This window comes from Vanessa cardui, chromosome 7 (genome assembly GCF_905220365.1).
Source record: "Vanessa cardui chromosome 7, ilVanCard2.1, whole genome shotgun sequence".
NCBI classification, from domain to species: domain Eukaryota; kingdom Metazoa; phylum Arthropoda; class Insecta; order Lepidoptera; family Nymphalidae; genus Vanessa; species Vanessa cardui.
The window spans coordinates 1,934,429-1,955,603 of record NC_061129.1 but is presented as its reverse complement, the minus strand read 5'-3'; the positions used below and the strand labels follow the sequence as shown (position 1 = coordinate 1,955,603).

General features: G+C 36.8%; 1 protein-coding gene across 1 annotated transcript; it reads right to left on the bottom strand.

The window, feature by feature from the left end:
* Positions 1-1,338: 1,338 nt before the first annotated feature.
* On the bottom strand, positions 1,339-20,945 carry LOC124530916 (tripartite motif-containing protein 45). Its single transcript, XM_047105284.1, has 12 exons — positions 20,745-20,945; positions 18,165-18,448; positions 11,144-11,274; positions 10,100-10,270; positions 7,883-8,056; positions 7,136-7,312; positions 4,790-4,987; positions 3,948-4,161; positions 3,702-3,793; positions 3,094-3,246; positions 2,383-2,518; positions 1,339-1,466 (listed from the first exon to the last, which is right to left on the bottom strand). The coding sequence occupies exons 1-12, from the start codon at positions 20,756-20,758 to the stop codon at positions 1,339-1,341; spliced, it is 1,872 nt and encodes a 623-aa protein (XP_046961240.1). The 5' UTR covers positions 20,759-20,945.
* Positions 20,946-21,175: the final 230 nt, after the last annotated feature.

The window sequence follows — 21,175 nt, the reverse complement described above, 5'->3', positions numbered from 1 at the left end:
CGCTGATATTTTTCAAGCTTCACTCCTGTATTTTTGATACTGTCCACTGTTCAATGTTATGGGTTGTTTGAATGAGATGTTTGTCCAAAATTGTTGATACCTCTGTATAAACTATATAGTAATAGGCTATTTGACAATGCAAAAAATAAATTGTGAATTATTGTAATCAGTGTATATTATGAGTTTAAAAATGGTTATTTACTAACTGAAGTTGAAAATAATACTTAATTTATTCAAAAATCCATCAATAAAAATGCAATATTTCAAACGTTTGTCACATGACACAAAACGCTCCTGATTGGCCGTGCTTATGATGAAGTCACTTTCTTGTTAACCCTGTTTTTCTACTATATGTACCACAGATTAAAATACACGAAAAAGACGTCACCGACCCCACTGCAGCGCCATATTGTCCAAGTAGCGTTTTTGCGCGCTATTTAAATATGGAATTTTTAATATATTTTTCTGCAAATATTTCTAAAAATAAATAAATCAACTTTTACTGGGTTCCTTCACTTCTACTAAATAATATAAAAATGCATTTTAAAAACCAGTCAAATACCCTATTGAATGAAATGAAAGGTCCATTGTACGCACACAAGCTTATTTTGCTTTTCCTGTGTGTAACCCTTATGACGAACGTTTTCGTGTTTTCATACAAATGAATAAATAAAAATGAAAGATCTTTACATTCTTAGTACACAAAGGCAAATATTAGTTTATGTTAAATAGTGTAATATTATTAATGGGACTTTTTATATTTGAATAATGTCATATTTAGATGAATCACAGATCTGAATTACGTTGTATATTATTTATTATTTAAAAAGCTCAAAGCTGTAAACCAGGGAAGTTATGGAACTCCATAGTCGAAATCGACATAAAATTGTATATGTATAGCAATTTTGTCTGCTTGTTGTATAGTAATACTTAAGGGAGTAGCTAATTGTATTTTAAAGCTGTTAAGAATGTTCCTGTTTATATCTGATACCAAATAGTAGCTTATAAAAGAATGACAAATGTATATCTTGTTATTTTTTTTTTATATTTTTAAATAATCGAATACTTAGTCCCAACTGACACTGTATCAGTATATACTCTATCATATATCAGTATGCACATTTAAATAAAAAATGACACATCCATTACATCCCTGCTGTAAATTTATCGGGATACATACTCGAAAAGTTTACAACTATTAAGTGTATTCTCCGACAGGTCCTCCATCAAATTGCATATGTGCCATAAAGACCGTAGACGTCCGTCTATTTTTTAGGTAATAAGGGTCTGAAGGGGTTTGAAATGAAAGAGCGTGTCGGTCGCGAGGCGTGTATTCGGTCAGAGCGAGAACTGGTAGAGCGCGTGCGGGCGCGGCGCGGGCGCGGCGCAGGGCGGCGCGCGCGCCGTGCTGCCGCAGCACGACCAGTGCCGCGCGCCCGGCCAGCCCGCGTGCCCGTGCCCGCAGCCTGACCACCCACAACGCCCACTCTCATCTCCACACTCGGCTTTGTTTATGAACCAGCGCGCACGACCAGCACTTTTGTCACGGTGACGTTGTTTGTCACTCTGTTGTTTGTTTTTTTTTCTTTGTCTTGTATTATTTATATTAGTATTTGTCTTGTATGTTTCGTCACTCTTGTCGAGTCCATGAATAACTTTTGTCACGGTGACTGTTTCGTCACTCTTGTCGAGTCCATGAATACGTATGTGCGCGCACGTTACGACGTGACATTTGTGTCTGCATCTGTACATCAGCGGCGGCGCAAGATCGAATCTTAATGTGGGCAATATACAGTTTGCGAGGCCCTTATCTTTGTTTTTTTTTTTAGGAAGTTGTTACCAGTGGCGGCTCGAGATGCAATCTTAATGTGGACCAGAGTTTGCGAGGCTCTTGTTTTTTTCAAATTTCGGGCGCGAGGCCCTTTACACCGCGAGGCCGTGGGCGGTGGCCCACACTGCCCATGCCCTACGCCGCCACTGCTGTACATATTCACGGACTTGACAAGAGTGACAAAACAGTCACCGTGACAGAATTAACCAGTGCGCGCTAGTTCTAATGGGTAACATAAAAGATATCACACTGGCTCGTGGATGGTGAAAAGGTATAGAAGTGTGCGCTTTTCAAATTGAATATTCAGTGCGTATTATTGCGCGAGAACATATAATTTGAATGTTGCTTGTTACCATTCATGCTAGATGTCAGATGTTATGCATCATATGCAATAGCTGTGAGGTACTTTTCATCAAGTATTTGTAAACTACTAAGAAGTAAATACTCTCAATATGACGAAGAATAAAAATAAGTCTTAGAGAAAATTTTCATTAAAATATTTATTATTGAAAAAAAAATCGGTGTTGAGTCTGAGTAGAGGAGTCACTTACCCTTGTACCCGGCGCCCATGGAGGCCCCGCAGGCGCACACGGCGTCCCGGCGCCCCCCCGACGAGCAAAAGGCGCAGCAGTGGAACTGCCCCGTGTGCGCCGCGCACGCACGCGCGCTGCACGAGAACGGACTGCCCTGAGGACACCACGGGGTTGAGGTGTTAAATTTTTATAATAGTAAACCATTTACAAATATAGTCTATGAACATTTTCCATATTCAGAACAATATCCCTTGCTCTGTAGGATATAGTCACTGTATTACGACCATGTACGATATTACACTATTAGTATTATAATACACAGTAAAATAACAATTTAAAGAAAAGTAGATGACAGTATGCTGTGACACACGTAAAGTACGAGCCGGATTTTCGTGACCATTTCGGGTGATGGACGCCATGAGGTAGCGCGATAGATACCAGATTGTGAGGCAACGACAAGCGATCGAATGTGTGAGGTGCGGGCACCTTTGACGAGCTCTGTGGTCGAGTGGTGTGTACACCGGTTATCATGGGTACGCCACTCTGAGGTCCCGGGTTCGATTCCCGGCCGAGTCGATGTAGATTACCATTAGTTTTCTATGTTGTCTTGGGTCTGGGTGTTTGTGGTACCGTCGTTACTTCTGATTTCCATAACACAAGTGCTTCAGCTACTTACATTGGGATCAGAGTAATGTATGTGATGTTGTCTCATATTTATATTATATTTACCTTGATGGGCGTGCTGTCGACGGTGACGGCGAGCAGGTAGTGCCCGGGCGCGGGCGCGGCCAGCTGCAGCGCGCATGCGCCGTCGGGCCGCGCGCGCACGCGCACGCACGCCGGACGCGCGCTCGAGTCGCGGCGCCGGAAGTAGCCCGCCACCTGCGCAAGAACTTCACTCAGCACCCACGAGAAAACTCAGTGACACTTGATCGAACTGAACCCGCATATATTTTATTTGCGTGAATTGTTTCGAGTTCGTTATTATCAGTGATGACTATAAAACGACCAGGGTTATTTACTTGGTGGTAGGGCTTTGTGCGAGCCCGTCTGGGTAGGTACCACCCACTCATCAGTTATTCTACCGCCAAATAACAGTACTCAGTATTTTTGTGTTCCAGTTTGAAGGGTGAGTGAGTCAGTGTAACTACAGGCACAAGGGACATAACATCTTAGTTCCCAAGGTTAGTGGCGCAGTAACGATGTAAGGAATAGTTAATATTTCTCACAGCGTCATTGTCTATGGGTGATGGTGACCACTTACCATCAGGTGGCCCATATGCTCGTCGTCCGCCAATCTATACCATAAAAAAAAGGGTATAATGTCCATCACTTACATTCTCGCCGCTGTACCAAATTTTCTCCCCACTTCGATCCTGGAGGTGTAATATCACCGTGTGCTGGACGTTCACTTGAAGGTCTTGCAATCCTGTGAACAGCGCCAAAAATAAACAGCTTTCATTTTCCAAAAAAGTCGTTATTACAGCCATAACTACCTAACATTTATAATCTTACTTTGTACACTGGATGAGATACTAGAAGATAACATATGACTAAATAGGTTAAACGATATTGCTTAGTACCGTCTGTTTCCAGCACGCATCGATCGGGATCTGCAGCCAGTGTAAACAGCCTGCCCACTAGGGTGGGCTGATTGGTGGCGGGTGCTCCGGGAGCGAAGCGCAGCTCGCAGCGCGGGGGCTCCGACAGCGGTTGCAGCTCCGTCAGGCGCTCCAGACGCCGCAGGACCGGCCCGCTGAGCGAGAGCAGCTCGTCTTCCTTGCCCTCGGAGAGCAGCTGGATATGCATAACATTTACCATATATGGCGACTTCTTAATTTCATATTACAATTCTTATTGTCATTAACAATTGTAATATGAAATTAATAAAAAGAATAAGTTTTAAGATCTATAATATCTACTCTGGACCTTTTACGAGAGCGGAGCCCCACAACAGAAATTCCGACGAGTTAACAATTTAAACGTATATTCAGATCACGTTTAAATAATATTACTAAATGCCGTTTTAAAGTTACTAGAGTAGGCATATTATTGACAAGATCAAATTAATTTGTAAAAGATGGCCTCCACTACTCTATGGATCAAGGGACTTTAAATCCGGCATTAGACACGCGTGACAGCCACAAGTTTAACTATATTACTAATAATACTAAAAAGTTACTAGAGAGGCATATTATTGACAAGATCAAATTAATTTGTCAAATATGGCCTCCACTACTCTGTGACCAAGGACCTTCGGGACTTTAAATCCGGCCCTGGGTACACGTGACAGCGACACGTTTAACTAGAGGCAAAATATGGCTTCAACTACTCTGTGGATTAAGGACCTTCGGGACTTAAAATCCGGCCCTGGGCACACGTGACAGGCACAAGTTTAACTATATTACTGCAGGCAGGGGCGCACCTCCTCGGCGAAGCGCACGGCGTGGCGGGCGTGCGCGGCGCGCGCGTGCAGCAGCGCGGCCTGGCGGCGCGCGCGGCGGCGGTGCTGCGCGCGCGCACGCACGGCGGCCGCGCCCAGCGCGCGCGCGTGCGCCTCCACCGCGCGCCGGTACTCCTCCGACCACGCAAGGATCTCGTTCTCCACGCGCGACGCTTGTTCCTGATGATAATACCCAGGACTTATTAGGCGTTTTTTATAGACAGTGTTAGTACACGATGTTGTTATTTCTGACAATTAATGACATTTACACAATACATAGAAAATTCAGGATTTATCTTTATTAAGACAATCATTATCAATAAAACGACATGAACGCATTTCCTTTTTTTTTATGGAATAGGTGGCAAACGAGCAGGAGGCTCACCTGATGGAAAGTGACTACCACCGCCCATGGACACCTGCAACACCAGGGGACTTGCAGGTGCGTTGCCGGCCTTTCAAAAAGGAGTACGCTCTTTTCTTGAAGGTTCCCATGTCGTATCGGTTCGGAAAAACCGCCGGCGAAAGCTGGTTCCACAAAGTGGTTGTGCGAGGCAGAAAATGTCTAAGAAATCGCGCTGTTGTGGATTTTCGGACATCAAGATGTTACGGGTGAAACTTAGAATTTTGACGAGATGTCCGAAGGTGAAATTCAGCAGCCGGGATTAATCCGAACAATTCCTCGGAACATTCCCCGTGAAAAATTCGGTAGAAGATGCAGAGTGATCCAACATCTCTACGCAAAGCCAAAAAATCAAGGAGATCGGAAAGGGCTTGATCGTCGATAACTCGAGCCGCTCTACGTTGGATGCGGTCAAATGGAAGGAGCTGGTACTGAGGAGCACCCGCCCAGAGGTGAGAGCAGTACTCCATGTGGGGACGAATTTGCGCCTCGTAAAGTTTTAGGCGATGGGCCGACGTGAAATACTGTCTCGCCTTGCTGAGCACACCCAGCTTTTTTTGAAGCCAATTTGGCTTTGCCTTCCAATCGACCGCGGAACTGAACGAGGCTCGAAATATCAACGCCAAGTATTCTGATACTACCTGTAGCGGCTATCGGGATCTTCTCAAATCGTGGAGATACGACAAATGGTGTTTTTTTAGCGGTTAACGCGCAAACTTGCGTCTTTTTGGGGTTGAAATGGACTAAATTTAGCCGGCCCCAGTTCGAGACTTCGTTTAACGAAGACTCGATTTCACACAAGTTTGTTCCGGTTCTCTTCGACGTTTTCCCGAGAAATATTAGCTCGGCCGGTGTATACGGTGTCAACGGTACTGTCGTCTGCATAGCAATGAATGTTCCCAATTTGCAACAAATCATTGACATGCAGAAGAAACAAAGTGGGTGATAGAACGCAGCCTTGTGGAACACCAGCATTGACAAATTTGAAGTCGGAGCATGCACCGTCGACAACGACCTTGATGCTCCGATCTGCCAAAAAGCTGGTAATCCAATTGCATAATTTCCCGGAAAGCCCATAGGAAGGAAGCTTCGAAAGAAGCGCTTTGTGCCATACACGATCGAAGGCCTTCGCTATGTCCAAGCTGGCTGCTAATGCCTCCCCCTTGTTCTCAACTGCTTCAGCCCACCTATGAGTAAGGTAAACTAGAAGATCACCGGCCGACCGAGCCCGACGGAAACTGTACTGGCGGTCGCTAATCAGCTGGTTCTCCTCTAGATACCGCAGGAGCTGGCAGTTTATAAGGGACTCCATTATCTTGGAGAGCAAGGAAGTGATGGCTATAGGCCTATAATTGGACGGATCTGAGCGGTTGCCTTTTTTAGGGATCGGATGCACCAAAGCAGTCTTCCAGGAGTTCGGGACGACGCCTAATTCGTCGGATTGCCGGAAAAGACGCGTTAAAACCGGTGCCAACTCGGGAGCACATGTCCGTAGCACGATTGGAGGGATGCCATCGGGTCCACTCGACTTGTGAATGTCCAAGGAAAGAAGTGCTTTCCGAACTGCACTTTGCCGAAATTTAACCTCCGGCATCGTGGTATCACACCGCGGGATTGATGGTGGTGACTTTCCTCGGTCATCCAGAGTCGAGTTCGACGCGAAGAGAGAGCCTAAAAGATCAGCTTTCTCTTTCGCGGTATGGGCCAATGACTCACCGTCCCTGTGCAAAGATAGAAAAGAAGGCTGACAGAAATTCCCTAGGACAGCCTTAGCGAGAGACCAGAACGCACGTGTTCCTGATGGGAAGCGCACCAGTCTCTAGCCAATTCTGCCAATGTACTTCGACTTCGCCTCAGCTATCACGTTTTTGAAGGACCTAGAGGCAGAGTTATATTCCTTTCTGAATGTGCTACAACGTTCTTACATCGACCTCGGCGGCGCGCACGTCCAGGATCCGGTTGGCGCGCTCGACGTTGCCGGGCACGTGTCGCGCGCGCTCGCAAGCGTCGCGCAGCGCGCCGGCGCGCTCGGCCGCCGCGCGCGCCGCGCTCGCCACGGCGTGCCCGCTGTGCGAGATGAGGCAGCAGTCCCTGCAAATCACCTGCAATACACGCCATTTTAAAACTTAAACATTTATTTTTAGTTTTATTTCTAGTGTTCACGAATGAAAGTTAGAAATTTAATTTGTACCGAATTCAACAACAACAACAACAACAACAGCCTGTAAATTCCCATTGCTGGGCTATAGGCCTCCTGTCTTTTGAGGAGAAGGTTTGGAACATATTCCACCACGCTGTTCCAATGCGGGTTGGTGGAATACACATGTGGCAGAATTTCTATGAAATTTGTCACATGCAGGTTTCCTCACTATGTTTTCCTTCACCGCTGAGAACGAGATGAATTATAAAGACAAATTAAGCAGATGAATCAGCGGTGCTTGCCTGGGTTTGGACCCGCAATCATCGGTTAAGATGCACGCGTTCTAACCACTGGGCCATCTCGACTCACCGAATTCAATAAAATATAATCAGAGTTAATCAGAATGCTCTTTCAAAGTATACTTTTATATTTAATACAACATAAAATATATATATGGGAACAGTAATTCATAATTATTAATAGACATATATATACCTACATATAGAAACGTTTTCAGTTACTTTGTAATTACCTGTTGGCAAGTAGCGCAGTATACGCTCAGCTCGGCCTTGGGATGTTGTCCGCAGAACCTCAGGATTGGTCCAAGTGGTTGCAGTAGATGGTTCGCGTTTCCCTTCTGTTTCGTGTGTGTGTCTCCACACGACATACACACACTCACGAGGCAATGAGTACAACGATTCTCTGCCTGTTAAAATGAAATATTTATGTTAAATACTAACGATAATATTTATTAGTTTTTAAAAGCTTAGCGTTATAGTTCGACTTTATAATTACATTATTAATATTTAAGAGACTAATGGTTGTTGTGTTGATATCTGTTTTTTTGGCAGATTTTTGACCTTGTTGTAACGTGTTAGTGTTTAGTGTTGCGTGTGTTTAAAGTTAGTAGGTTAACTTTATATCTTACTCCTCACGAGACAATTTGTTATTCAGTTTTTGGTAACTTACTCATATATTTATTTTTGTCGATTATTTTTATGTTTAAAATGAACAGATAATATATGTACAAGAACTAAAACAAACGGTCAACTTTTATTATCCAAATGTGCGCGAAAACTACGCTTGAGAATCGCGAAATTTCATTATATTTAAAAGCTTGGGTATAGTTCGTTTTTCCAGCTTCGACAATGAGTCTAGACATGGGTAACATATGTATTTTGTAACTTCGTAACTATCACTAAAGTATTTATGAAAAGATTTGTATTGTGAGCAGATGTATTTTAGTAACCAAAGACCTTAAAAGTGACAAATCACTAAAACAATGGTAGAAGATGTCATTTCTTTAACCGGGGACGGCGATATAAATCTTACCTAAGTTGGTATGTACAGTCAGAGTAAGAAAACCTTCGTCAGTTTTCAATTTCATTCCTCTATCAAATAGTAAACTCTTAGTACCTTTTGTAACTAAAGCACTAAACTGACAACTGTAAATAAAATTAAACTTAGGTACATAGTATGATAACTTGGTTCAAAATAGTGTAACATCTTTCGACTACGTCTAGTTTTATATTAACATGAAACCTTTTTAATGGCGTATTTAGTCACTTCAAATTCAAATTATATATGATATTTTCTAATTAATTGTCAAAATATGTCTGTCAGTGTAATTTTCTTGATCGGTAAAGCAGATTATCGCTCATACTGAGCACATGAAAATAGACCTTAAGGTGACGAACCTTTTTTTACCCTAACTGTACGTCGCCTGAAATAAGGTCTAACATCAACATTCTAAATTGACAGATGCAGAATCACAATGAAAATAAACGAAACGAAATAGATTTTTCCTAAAATGAAATTACAAATAGATCAAATGGGACTGCCAATGTGGCGTAAAATTAACGGCATGCTTCTGAAATCGCTCGTGGTGCGAGAAGTAAAGCCGCGCATGCGTTCCTCGCACGTGTGCGCTTGTATTTCTGGCCTCCAATGTTTGTCAATTGTCACGTTTTTTTTTTATAAATAGATGAGAAAAAAATATGACAATGGAATGCAATTCGAATTCCTTACGGACTGTCATTAGTGAATGAGTATTAATTAAAAATTTGTTAAAACGTGAAATTTAAATGTGTGTTGTATTATAGTCTTGAATATTTATTAAGTGTCTTTTAACATATTTGAAGGGTAATTGCTTGTGTATAAAGCCATACTTAACCTAAGACCTCTGAACCAAACCTTAAGCATGAAAAAGCGTATCTTCTTGAGTAGGTTTGGAAGAAAAGAAAGCCAACGAATTTTTTTTTTCATTTAGTGTTTTTAATTGGCTTTACATTTAAAAACATTTGTGTACTCATGAAGACATGACTGAACGAATGTGACCATGGAGTTCGTCAGGAGTGTACACACATCATTTATCTTATCTATTTAAACAACGAACAGTGCTCGCGACTTCATGGGCGTTTGAATTTAAGTTATTTGGATACGGATATGGATACTGCAGCGCAAATAAATTAATATTTTATAAATAAATTATAATTCTAAAATAAAAATAGTCTAAGTTATTCCTTATTATAGTAGCCAACTGACAGGATTTATTAAAAAACGGTTATTTTAATATTACAAACAGGCACTCTAATTTTATTATATGTTTAGACAAAAATATGAAATTGGGAATATGTTCCAAACCTTCTCCTCAAAGGGAGAAGAGGCCTTAGCCCAACATTGTAAAAAATTACGGGCTGTTGTTGTGAGTTCGTAAAATATATTTCCCATATCAAACGTGTTAATATACCTTATTATCCGTGCAGCAAAGGTCACACAACACCGAGTTGCCACTCTCTTGATTGGCCATCTTCCTCAGCAGCACGTAGTTGAGCGGCAAGGCGGACACTCCGCCCAGGGGCAGTTGGGTTTCGAACCCACATATCGGACACAGAACGAAATGACAACTTCTTCCTGATATCTAAAAGGAACACGAATGGGTGCAGGTTCAAATCCATGCTTGAGTTATTAAGTATCGAATTCACTTATGTATTATTTTGTTGTTGAGCTGAGATGGCCTAGTGGTTAGAACGCGTGCATCTTAACCGATGATTGCGGGTTCAAACCCAGGCACCACTATATATATGTGCTTAATTAGTGATTATAATTCATCTCGTGCTCGGCGGTGAAGGAAAACTTCGTGATGAAAACTGCATGTCTAATTTCATCGAAATTCTGCCACATGTGCATTCCACCAATCTGCATTGGAACAGCGTGGTGGAATATGTTCCAAACCCTCTCCTCGATGGAAGAGGAGGCCTTACCCCAGCATGGGAAAATTTACAGGCTGTTGTTGTTACTTTACTTTACTTTTATTATTTTGATATTATTAAATTCATAAATTCATGATATGTATAATTATTATAAATGAGTTTTTTTCATAGCCGTAGGCGTAAGGGGTTGTTTTGGGTCTCGGCCCTGTTTTAATTTCGCTATGTGAAACTTCCTTAATATTGTGGTAACTATGAAAAATTCAATTTTAAAAAAGCTGAATACTGTTCATGGGTCTTGTCGCTAAATTTTAGTTGTAAATAATAAAGAAGTTACTCGTATACTTAAAATCAATGAAAAATTGTGTACTTGAGATAAATTAAAAAAATCGTGAACCTTTCAAATAGTAAAACCATATTTACTAAATTACTTATTAAAAAAATCAGTACAACACTTCGGTAATAAAAAAAATTCTATGATGTTTCATAAAATATATGATTACTCCTTGTAGCTAATTCACTAGAATCCTTAAAAACCATAAGTCACCGGTTACTTAGACTTAGATTGCGCGTACGTAGCTTACCTTTCTTGTAATTATTCCATACTTGCGATTTTTTTCAAAGCTTGTTTCTGAATCTGAGTGGTGAAAGTCACTTTCGTAACCCGAACCAGCTGATCCACCACCGGAACCGCCCGGATCATGGTGGATAGACTCTGGAAAACGTTAGTACGCTGTATGGAAGTAGCTTTAGCTTTGGTTAAAGATCAATAATTTAACAAATTAAAAAATATAATTATACTTTTTATGAGCTAAAAAGTACTTAACATGTCTTGAAGAGGCATTTATTTGAAGGAAGATATTATATTCTTTCGTTATAATTCTGTATAATCTCAACGTTGTATACAGTCTCTTTTCGTCTGTACGATGATCTTTTAAGATATGCAATAGATTTCGATCAAGTGATTCAAAAATAAGGTATAAGCCTATAAAGGTTGTAATAATTTGGGATAGCGTCAGTTACGTCTATTAGATTTTAGATCCTAAAAACCTAATACTTAATAAGAAAACTAATATCTTTGAAATAAAATTAACTACCCTCTTACCCTACCCTTTAAGTATAACATAAATGCAAACAAAAAATTATGAACGGTTTCGATTATGATTCCAAAACTCCATAACATCCCTGGTTTATAAGCATAGTATATGCATATTGTAGTAAAGAAAAGCGGTAAACATAATATCTATTATAACTCCATAACCAGTAAATACATTAAATTTCTAACTAGAAAAAAATGTTCATTTTTCAACCTATAAGTCTTAATGAAGGGCCGTCTACCCATGTGAAGTCAGACCAACAGTTAGTCTATGTAAGAGTATTTTTGTACAAGTAAAATCTTTGAAAAAAAAAAAACATTTTCATTATTCTCTAAATTTATTACAATAATCAATTATGTAGTCCTGTATTAAAACTTAATATAAATGTAGCAATTACTATTTTGCTAAAGGAAATGTAGTGTTACTTACTCATTACATCCGATGAATCTTTAAATAAAACGACCTCGTGAGGTTGTCTCACGGAACACAATTAGAAAATTATATTAACAGCTGTGCTTTAGTTGTTTAAGCTATTGCAATTATAAGCTATACAATGTTAAAATATGTATATTTTTTATTTAATGTTTAAATAAATTGTAACAATTGTTAAGTTATCGAGTTATATATTAGAAGAAGTAGATTTAAATAGTTCCGTGGAAAAGTTTTTTATTTCAATTTAAGATAAATCTGTGATAGTGTATAGTTTGTAAGTGAATAGATGTCGTGTCGACTAGCCTGAAAAAGTATACTTAATATAGGCAATTGTACGTTTTCATAGATTCCGTTTCTATAATAAAATTCCGCAGACATTATTAACTTTGCCGTTTCGTAAATTCAAATCTGAGATGGCCCAGTGATTAGAACGCATGCATCTTAACCGATGATTGCGGGTTCAAACACAGGCAAGCACCACTATATATATGTGCCTAATTTGTGTTTATAATTCTCATGCTCGGCGGTGAAGGAAAACATCGTGAGGAAACCTGCATGTGTCTAATTTCTTCGAAATTCTGCCACATGTGCATTCCACCAATCCGCATTGGAACAGCGTGGAGGAATATGTTCCAATCCCTGTCCTTAATGGAAGAGGAAGCCTGATCCCAGCAGTGGGAAATTTACAGAATGTTACTTTACTTTAAATTCAAATCGTTTATAAAAATACATTGGTTAAAAATCCATATTATTCGATACAAGATTTTGTAGATGATAAAAAAAGTGGAATTAATACCTGTTGACTTCCAGGCAGGATATATTAATTTAAATAATTGTATTAACTAACATGGCTTTGTATTATTTAAATGTTGAAAAAGAGTAACTACTGAGTTTCTTGCCAGTTTTTGTCGGTAGAATCTACTTTCTGAATCGGTGGTAGCTTCACTTAATTGTTAAATGACGATCAAAAGTGCTTGTATAAAGTTTACTTTGATTTGATTTGAACGTATGACTATCTGATTATTAAATTAGAGACTATTCTATCAACAATTTCATGAAATAACAAAATTGTGTAGATCTTGAAATGTATATTGAGTATTACTCAGAACATTGCTTAAATTCATCTTAAGAACTTGCCGTTGAGCTGAATATTCTTATGTTTACAATAAGATACTTATCTTTCAGTTTTCGAATAAAGCGTTCGCTCATCAGACCTTTTTAAAATAAACACCTCACAGAAATTATCTTAACGAAACAACGTTGATCTTTGATTCAATCAAATCTTCTTTGAACATATATTGTGTTTCTCGGAATTAAATAAACATAAGTTTCTGTTTTATATCGCGATGACTGTTATTGTTATTTTTTATATTCCTACCACGAAATAATAACTCGCTTTTGGCTGATTAACGATTGCTCAAAGTAACGTCGAAATGATTTTCGTTTTTAAAATAGTTTTTTTTATTCCTAATAGATTTGAGAACAATGTACTCTGTTAAAAATTGTATGATTTAAATAATGTGTTTATTTGAAATTAATAACTTGTTTGTGATGTTGTCATTCAATAATAGTCAATGATTTTATTTGTAGATCGCGAATTGAAGCCCACGAGGATTTTCCTTAATATACATCGTCTTGGTTTATATTTACGTTTAGTTTAATACAATGATGTTCTAGTAAACAGATATGTCATTAACGCGTAAAAAGTGAAGACTAAAAAGCGTCCTAATTGGGACGTTTGCCTTTAGTCGTTTTCATCATAATTATGCCAGTAATACGTTATAAAATACATCATAATTATGTAGTAATACGTTTTGCGTAATTAAAACATCTAGTTATCCCTTTTACTTATTGTTTTTATCAAGCTATCCTTTTTACTTGTAACGAAATGTAAAATAAACGGTCCCCGGCGCGGCACTCTTTTTTCTGTTGTTTAGTATGGGTATAACATATCTGTTTATTAGAATATCATTGGTATAATATACGTTGCTGAAGTATTTTCTTTATGATATCGATAGGTCTGGCAAATGGATCTGATGGTAAATGGTCAACATCGCATAGGAAATAATCTTTAATTACATATGCCACCAAATTTGTGGACTAAGATGATATGTCCCTTAAACCGGTAGTTACATTACACTGGCTCACTCACTCTTTAAATTGGATTACAATACTGAGTGTTGCTATTAGGAGGTAGAATATTTGATGAGTGTTTACTTATCCAGACAGGTCAATAACTTACAGTCAAGTAATATAAGTTAGCTAGTTTAACAAGAAAATTTATATTTAAATTGGAAATTACGAAAAAATAAAAAAACAACAACATAAATCATAGATAATAGAAAACAATCACAGTTAGCGTAGTATTTGAAGGTACTCGTATTTATAATCTCATTGATGCCCGGAACACGTTTAATGTATTCTAAATATAATCGCGCCACCCGGGTCGCCGTTTACATTAGATCGTTACTGAGGTGACAGACGTTTTTTTAACGTTATTTTTTTAACGTAACGATATAACAAAACGCTATTTGACTTATATTTCTACATTTTTAGGAGATTTCATTTCATTGAATTTTTGGATGTGTTGTCTTTTCCAAGGAAATTAGAAAAAAATACATAGATGATACATGGTTATGCAGATCTTTCTCACAGTCTATTTTTTAGAATTAGTATCGAGCCCTTGGTCATGTTTATTTATTATTAACACTATTTATTATTATGTATTAGTGCATATGCCCTCGGCGCACTTCTGCTTCTGGCACACTGTTAAGTATTATAGAAACTCAAGTCTCAACTAATCAAAGACAATGAAATCATAGACTAATGCTTGGTACATGCAATGGTTCCTGACACGTTAATAAATAGTAATTAAAGTTATTACGCCTTTATATTTATGACCATCCAATCCAAATACAAAATTACGTTACAAGGAAGCTTTTTTATCTGTTATTTTATGACATAGCTAGACGAAAAGGCAAAAGAGCCACTTGGTGATAAGTGACCTCCATCGCCCATAGACATCGCTTTTGTCTATAAAGTTCTAAATTTGAATAAAAAATCGCATTTAGGATCACCCTGACCGATTTATCAGTCGTAACAGTTGTGTTAAACGGGTCTGAAATAATCTTATTAAAGAGAGGTCAGCCTTACTCCTGTGGGGCTTCTTTATATATATCTGTAATAGATTTTTTCGTGTAACATTGTTGAATGTAATTAATTGTGTTTTCATTTGTGTGATCTTAATGAAGATCAGTAAAAATACTAAACAAATTACAATTATGTAATTGATAACTAATCCAAAATTGAGATGATTGACTGTATGTTAAGGCGCACATCAGCAATTATTGTCTTTATAACAATTTATTTTTAAAATTCCGAGAACAGCTTCATTGGCTTTCAAAACTCCATTATTTGTATATCTATATATCTTATATATTAATAACATGAGTCAGTGATTATGGGATGATAACTGTCCATAAAAAATCGGTTATGATCTCCTTACTCCTCGCCTTAGATGTGCAGAAAATCAAGACAATTCTTGAAATAAATTTTGAGTGTGCAAAAAAGTTACGAGGACGTTTGTCCAAGTAGCTTCACGTAACTTCAGACATATCTCCTGATCCTGACATTTAAAAAGGAAATTGTAATCGACAAACTCCAAGTCTAACTGAACTAACATATACCACTTGACATTAAATATATAATTGAAAAATGTTTCATCATTTTGGCGTCAAATAGTAAAATGCAATCGAAATAAAAACTATCATGAATAATTAAGAAAGAATCTATTAAACAAACATGAAGTTTCACGGGCGTCTTACTAGTCCATACTAAATATTTTGATTCAACCAATCGAAGCTCTGGATCAATTATTTTTCTGTCAAATAATGTTTATTTGGTTGTTATCTAATGAAATTTATCTTCATGTCAGAGCCATTTTATATTCTTATAAAAAGTTCAATAAAAAATACATAATGGTAAGAATCCAGCGACTTGGACACTCAGATCAGTTACAAAACTGATCTTTACAGTTTCAAAATTCCTAAACAATATTTTAAACAATCAAAACTTTTCATAATAGCCAGCGTTACCACACATTGTAATTGACCTATTAACGGATACTTAACTTTTTATAACGTTGCCAGATGCTCAAGGAACAGACGAAGTCACTTCAGTATTTATTGACGTGATATAAATTTTATTTTATAGCCATTTGATGATCTGTTGTTTAAAATCCTATCAAAAACTGTTAGAATATTTACGCCTCCTTTAAATAGCTCTGTTTTCATTTGCCTTTTCGAGTAATCTTTTTACCACAAAGGTTTGTAGTAATTTTTATATATTTTGGCTTTACCAATATGTTAGCTTGGCGGTAAAACTTTGTGCTGGCCTTTCTGGGTATGTATTAACTAACTTATCATATATCGCCATACAACAGTACTTACTTGTGTACTATTATTACTTATTGAATCAGTAGCTACAGGCATCAGTCCCAAGGTTGGTGGAAAATTGTCGATAATTAATATTTCTCACAGCAACCGAGCGTCTAGTAGATCTAGACTTACAATAAGGTCCATGTGGCTGTCAAAAACTAACAAGCTGGTTAAATAGGAAGACTTTGATCATATTTAAAAGTTTTTTTGAGAATACTTTCATGAGGACTATTATAATTTATAACGGTACGTCCCAAAATACTGGATAGGTAACCATAAATTTTAATTTATCGCAATAATAATGTACAAAATAAAATTAAAATAGTGTGAGCCACGTCTTCCAAAAAGACGACTAGGTCCAGCAAAGATCTGCTGATGTTCACTAGTGAAATAAAACTTTAAAATGCCAAAATGTATTACAGCAAAATGTAAAAAAAGGTACGGGTGGTAACTTTGAGCAGATGGATTTTGCAAACTTGTCAAATATTTTTTTTTTGAGGTATCATATTCATTTAACGCGTGTAAGCTGCGGGCTACTACTATTGTTTATTGTATTGACCTGAGATGAACCAGCGGTAGGAACGCGTGCATCTTAACCGATGATTGCGGGTTCAAACCCAGGCAAGCACCACTATATATATGTGCTTAATTTAGATTATAATTCATCTCGTGCTCGGCGGTGAAGGAAGACATCGTGAGGAAACCTGCATGTGTATAATTTCATCGAAATTCTGCCACATGTGTATTCCACCAACCCGCATTGGAAGAGGGTGGTGGAATATGTTGCAAACCCTCTCCTTAATGGAGGAGGAGGCCTTATCCCAGCAGTGAGTAATTTACAGGCTGTTACTTTTACTTTTTTTTATTTTATTGAATATAATTGCGACACTTTTAGATTTCAAAATGAACAATAAGTGTTTATAATAATTTTGTATTGTTAGTTGAGCTAATTTGGTTATTTGGTTTATTACTTCGGCACCAGTCTCCCCGACTTTGTTTTTTAAGCGATAATGTGACAGAAATTTTACACGGATTTTATTAATTGTCCTAAACTGGCGTCCAGAGCTAATTCATTTAAAAATTGTTACTTTTTTTACAAATTGTATTTTTGTCATGTATATATGGTGACATATGTACGTGAAGTTATTTATCACGATACTAACAAAGAGAAATAAAATATTCACAAAATAATATTGTAAACAACTTACCCTGAAATAATCGGATTTCTAAAATTACATTTATTTATATACATTATGACCACCATATTTTTAAACATTTATTTTAATTGCAATGAAGAAAATTTTAAATTGTATCTGATACATTGATAAAGAAATATATAAATAACCAAATCAATTACTTTTGGAGCAGCTGTTGATATCATTGGAATTTTTAGCTTCCTTGACCTGATGCTAGACATCGACAAGAATAAATAAAGAATCACAATCGGTAGGTATCTGTACAATGAGCGAAGGTAACTCATTAATACCCAAGTCAAATTTCCAAACTATTCAAGCTTTCCAAATTTTTTTTTCATTGTATTAAAATAAGGGGCTACCCTTGACGCCTACTCGACAAAGAATCTTTAAAATCGTCCAAAACATTCAATAACACTCAAGTAAAAAAAAAGTAGAAATATTTACCTCCATCGATATCTTCCCAGACCTGATTTTCGCCTTCATGGTGTAACCCTTGGAGACATCTCGTGCAAAAGCTGTGCAGACAACCCAGAAGTCTTGGCTCAACCAACTCCCGTTTGCATATTCCACATTCCCAGTCCTTAATCTTCTCGTAAGCTGATGTTCTGGCAGCAATTGAAACACTTTGGCTGGCCGGTCTTGAACCCTTACATTTGAGTGGACTATTACCAGCACTTATTGACGTAGGCTCCGCAGATTTCCTTCTCTCCTGCCTCTTCCGCGAAAAGCTTCCGAAAATATAAAGAATACGGTCGACTTCCATTTTTTATTTTACGCTTGTGATCAGTGAAATGATATGAAAAATGTCAGTTTTAGAATTTTTTTTTTTTTTTTATATTTGGAAATGAAGTTTTTTTATCTGTATAAATTTTCACATTTATTTTTGTGCAATCTAACGCTCTGAATTTTTGTTTACATTACAAACTCGCGTTAATAAACAAGTCTGAAATGATTTTAAAAATAACCGTGGTATCGTAACGGCTGTCTGAGGTCGACTGATCCACCGGTACCATTCACTCCATTTACATGTGGTAAGTTGGACGGGGTAGGATAATGGACGGATAGACAGATGACTTTCAGTGAACGCGATTAGTTTAAAATTAAAGATTAGCTTTTTTACTGTTGCATACAAATACTTCGCTAAGGCTGCCTACAGAGCATTTTATTATAACTTTCGTTTTAAAAACAGATTTTTTATAAATATTACTTTTTTGGTATCTGTTATAATTTGAACGAAGCCACGTTCGCACTTTATATATAATGTAACTTTTTAAATTATATTTTTATCAGCAATGACAAAATGATTACTTTGTTTTTACAGTTAAAAAGCAGAACAACGATAACAATTACAATATAGCTTTAGGAACCGCTATTTCCAAATTCAAAGCGCTGTCATGTAATTGACAATAAAATGTTAGCTGTTGGGCATTCTCAATGTACATTAGCGCTGGATTTAAACTGAAAACACTCAGGGCTTGCACCCAGTTTCTTCTGAAATATGAAAATAAATATGATATAAATGAGTCATTTTATTCATTCTAAAATCGTGTTTCATTACCTTATCCATTTTACGCAAAATTTCGACAATACGGCGGTATGTTTACATGTTTGTTTGCCTTCAGGGCGATAGCTTTGGACACTATTCTTCTATGAAGTCTACAAATTACTTACTTAAAACATTTTAAGGTAATGCAATAAAATTATTATTATAATATATTTTCATATTTTTTTATATATTAACACTGTAGAGTAAACTTAAAAAAAATCTATCAACGTTTATTTCTTAAAGAAAATAACAATATTTAACTAACCAATAGAATACTTTTTAAATGTGATCATATTTTAATTTTTATTGTGTTTATAAAAATGTAATATTTCAATTATAATTAATACAAATTCAATTACAATGAAATGTGGAAACACATATCACAATTAGAATATTTAAGTGAATAACCTACATCCTACAGTTGTACGAAATAAAATCCTGTGAAGAAAAATGTTTTGAGTTTATTCCTTCACGCAATTCCTTCCTTTCTTGATATGTTCAAACAAATGGCATTCGACAATGTCACGATCAATTTACCGACATTGAGGGATGGTAGAACGAATGATTATGAAGCTCTATTTCGGTCCTGTCGTTTCCCATATCCCTTAAACAAGGGGTGACACTACTCGAAGTACACATGTTATCGTTGCCTTCCGGTCTTAACAAATCAATATATAATTTACACATAGTATAAAACAAAGTCGTTTACCGATGTCTGTTCCTAGGTACGCTTAGATCTTTTTAATTTTATTACACAACGGATTATGAATTGTTTTTTTAATCAATAGATTGATTCAAGGTATAGGTTTATATGTATGATGAGAATGACTGAATGACTGTGAACATTGTAAGAAATTCTGCAGTGCATTTATCATATATGTATCACAATTACTAATATAATAACTGTGTGCAACCGGGAGGGGTCGCTAGTTTTTCTATATATTAGGTATTATATTGTAAAAAATATATAGTAACAAAACATTAGTAAGTTTATTTACTGATCACTAATTTGATTTGTGTAAAATTTATGTTGATGTTTTCTTTTGAAGCGATTGTTGAAATTGAAATGATTGCATTTTTAAATAGTCATTTGAATTTAGAACGGAATCGAATTAGAATGCGTATTAATAATATCGCTGAAACATTGAATGCGATTTGTATTTGAGCGTTTAACGACCGGAAGCAGGATACGAACATTAAGACTTATAGGGACGTTTTGCTACATATCAGACGTACTAAAGTCTTGACTTTGTAGAAAATTAGCACATTTATAACATAAATATTTATAAAACAATTTTATTTTAAGTTTAGAATAATTTGTAGGTACGTCAATTTTTTTTTTTTTTTTTACTTTTAATAAGTTGCTATACTACAACTTAAATAGATTTTATAATACTTATCGTTGCTGTAAATGTAAGTTATGTAAAATAAAAAATGGAAGTAGCGATTATTTTAATAATAATAAACTTTGTAAATACCAAATTAACGACATCACGTATTACATCACTCCGAATCCAAATCGATAAATATTAAAACTTTTTATTTCCGTAATTAAATAGGGCGCGTTGTGACCCACATTTTGGCGCGAAAATTAATGTCAGTGCCCAGCGGCCGATCCCACAGATTATATAGACCGATGCTATTTTTTGCGCGAGCGGTGTTCACGCGTTCTCGATGAAGACACGTCGAAAACTAAATGTTATTACATTTTGTCGAGTAGGTAATGGAATTACCTTGGGATTTAAAACAGTTTCATTCAATGTTTAGATAGTAATGATTCAATCAAGGGTGATTCCGATGAATAAGCAACATTTTTATAAACATGTTTTAGCGTATTTGGACCAGAGTCAATAGAAATATTTTCTGTTCGGATGTTTTTTGTTTTACTTTGTTTTTATACAAATCAATT

Coding starts and splice junctions, on each gene's coding strand:
- LOC124530916 (XM_047105284.1), bottom strand. Junction 11,275..18,164: donor CTGGGAAGATATCGATGGAG/GTAAATATTTCT, acceptor AACGTTTTCCAG/AGTCTATCCACCATGATCCG. Junction 7,313..7,882: donor ACTGCGCTACTTGCCAACAG/GTAATTACAAAG, acceptor CGTGTATTGCAG/GTGATTTGCAGGGACTGCTG.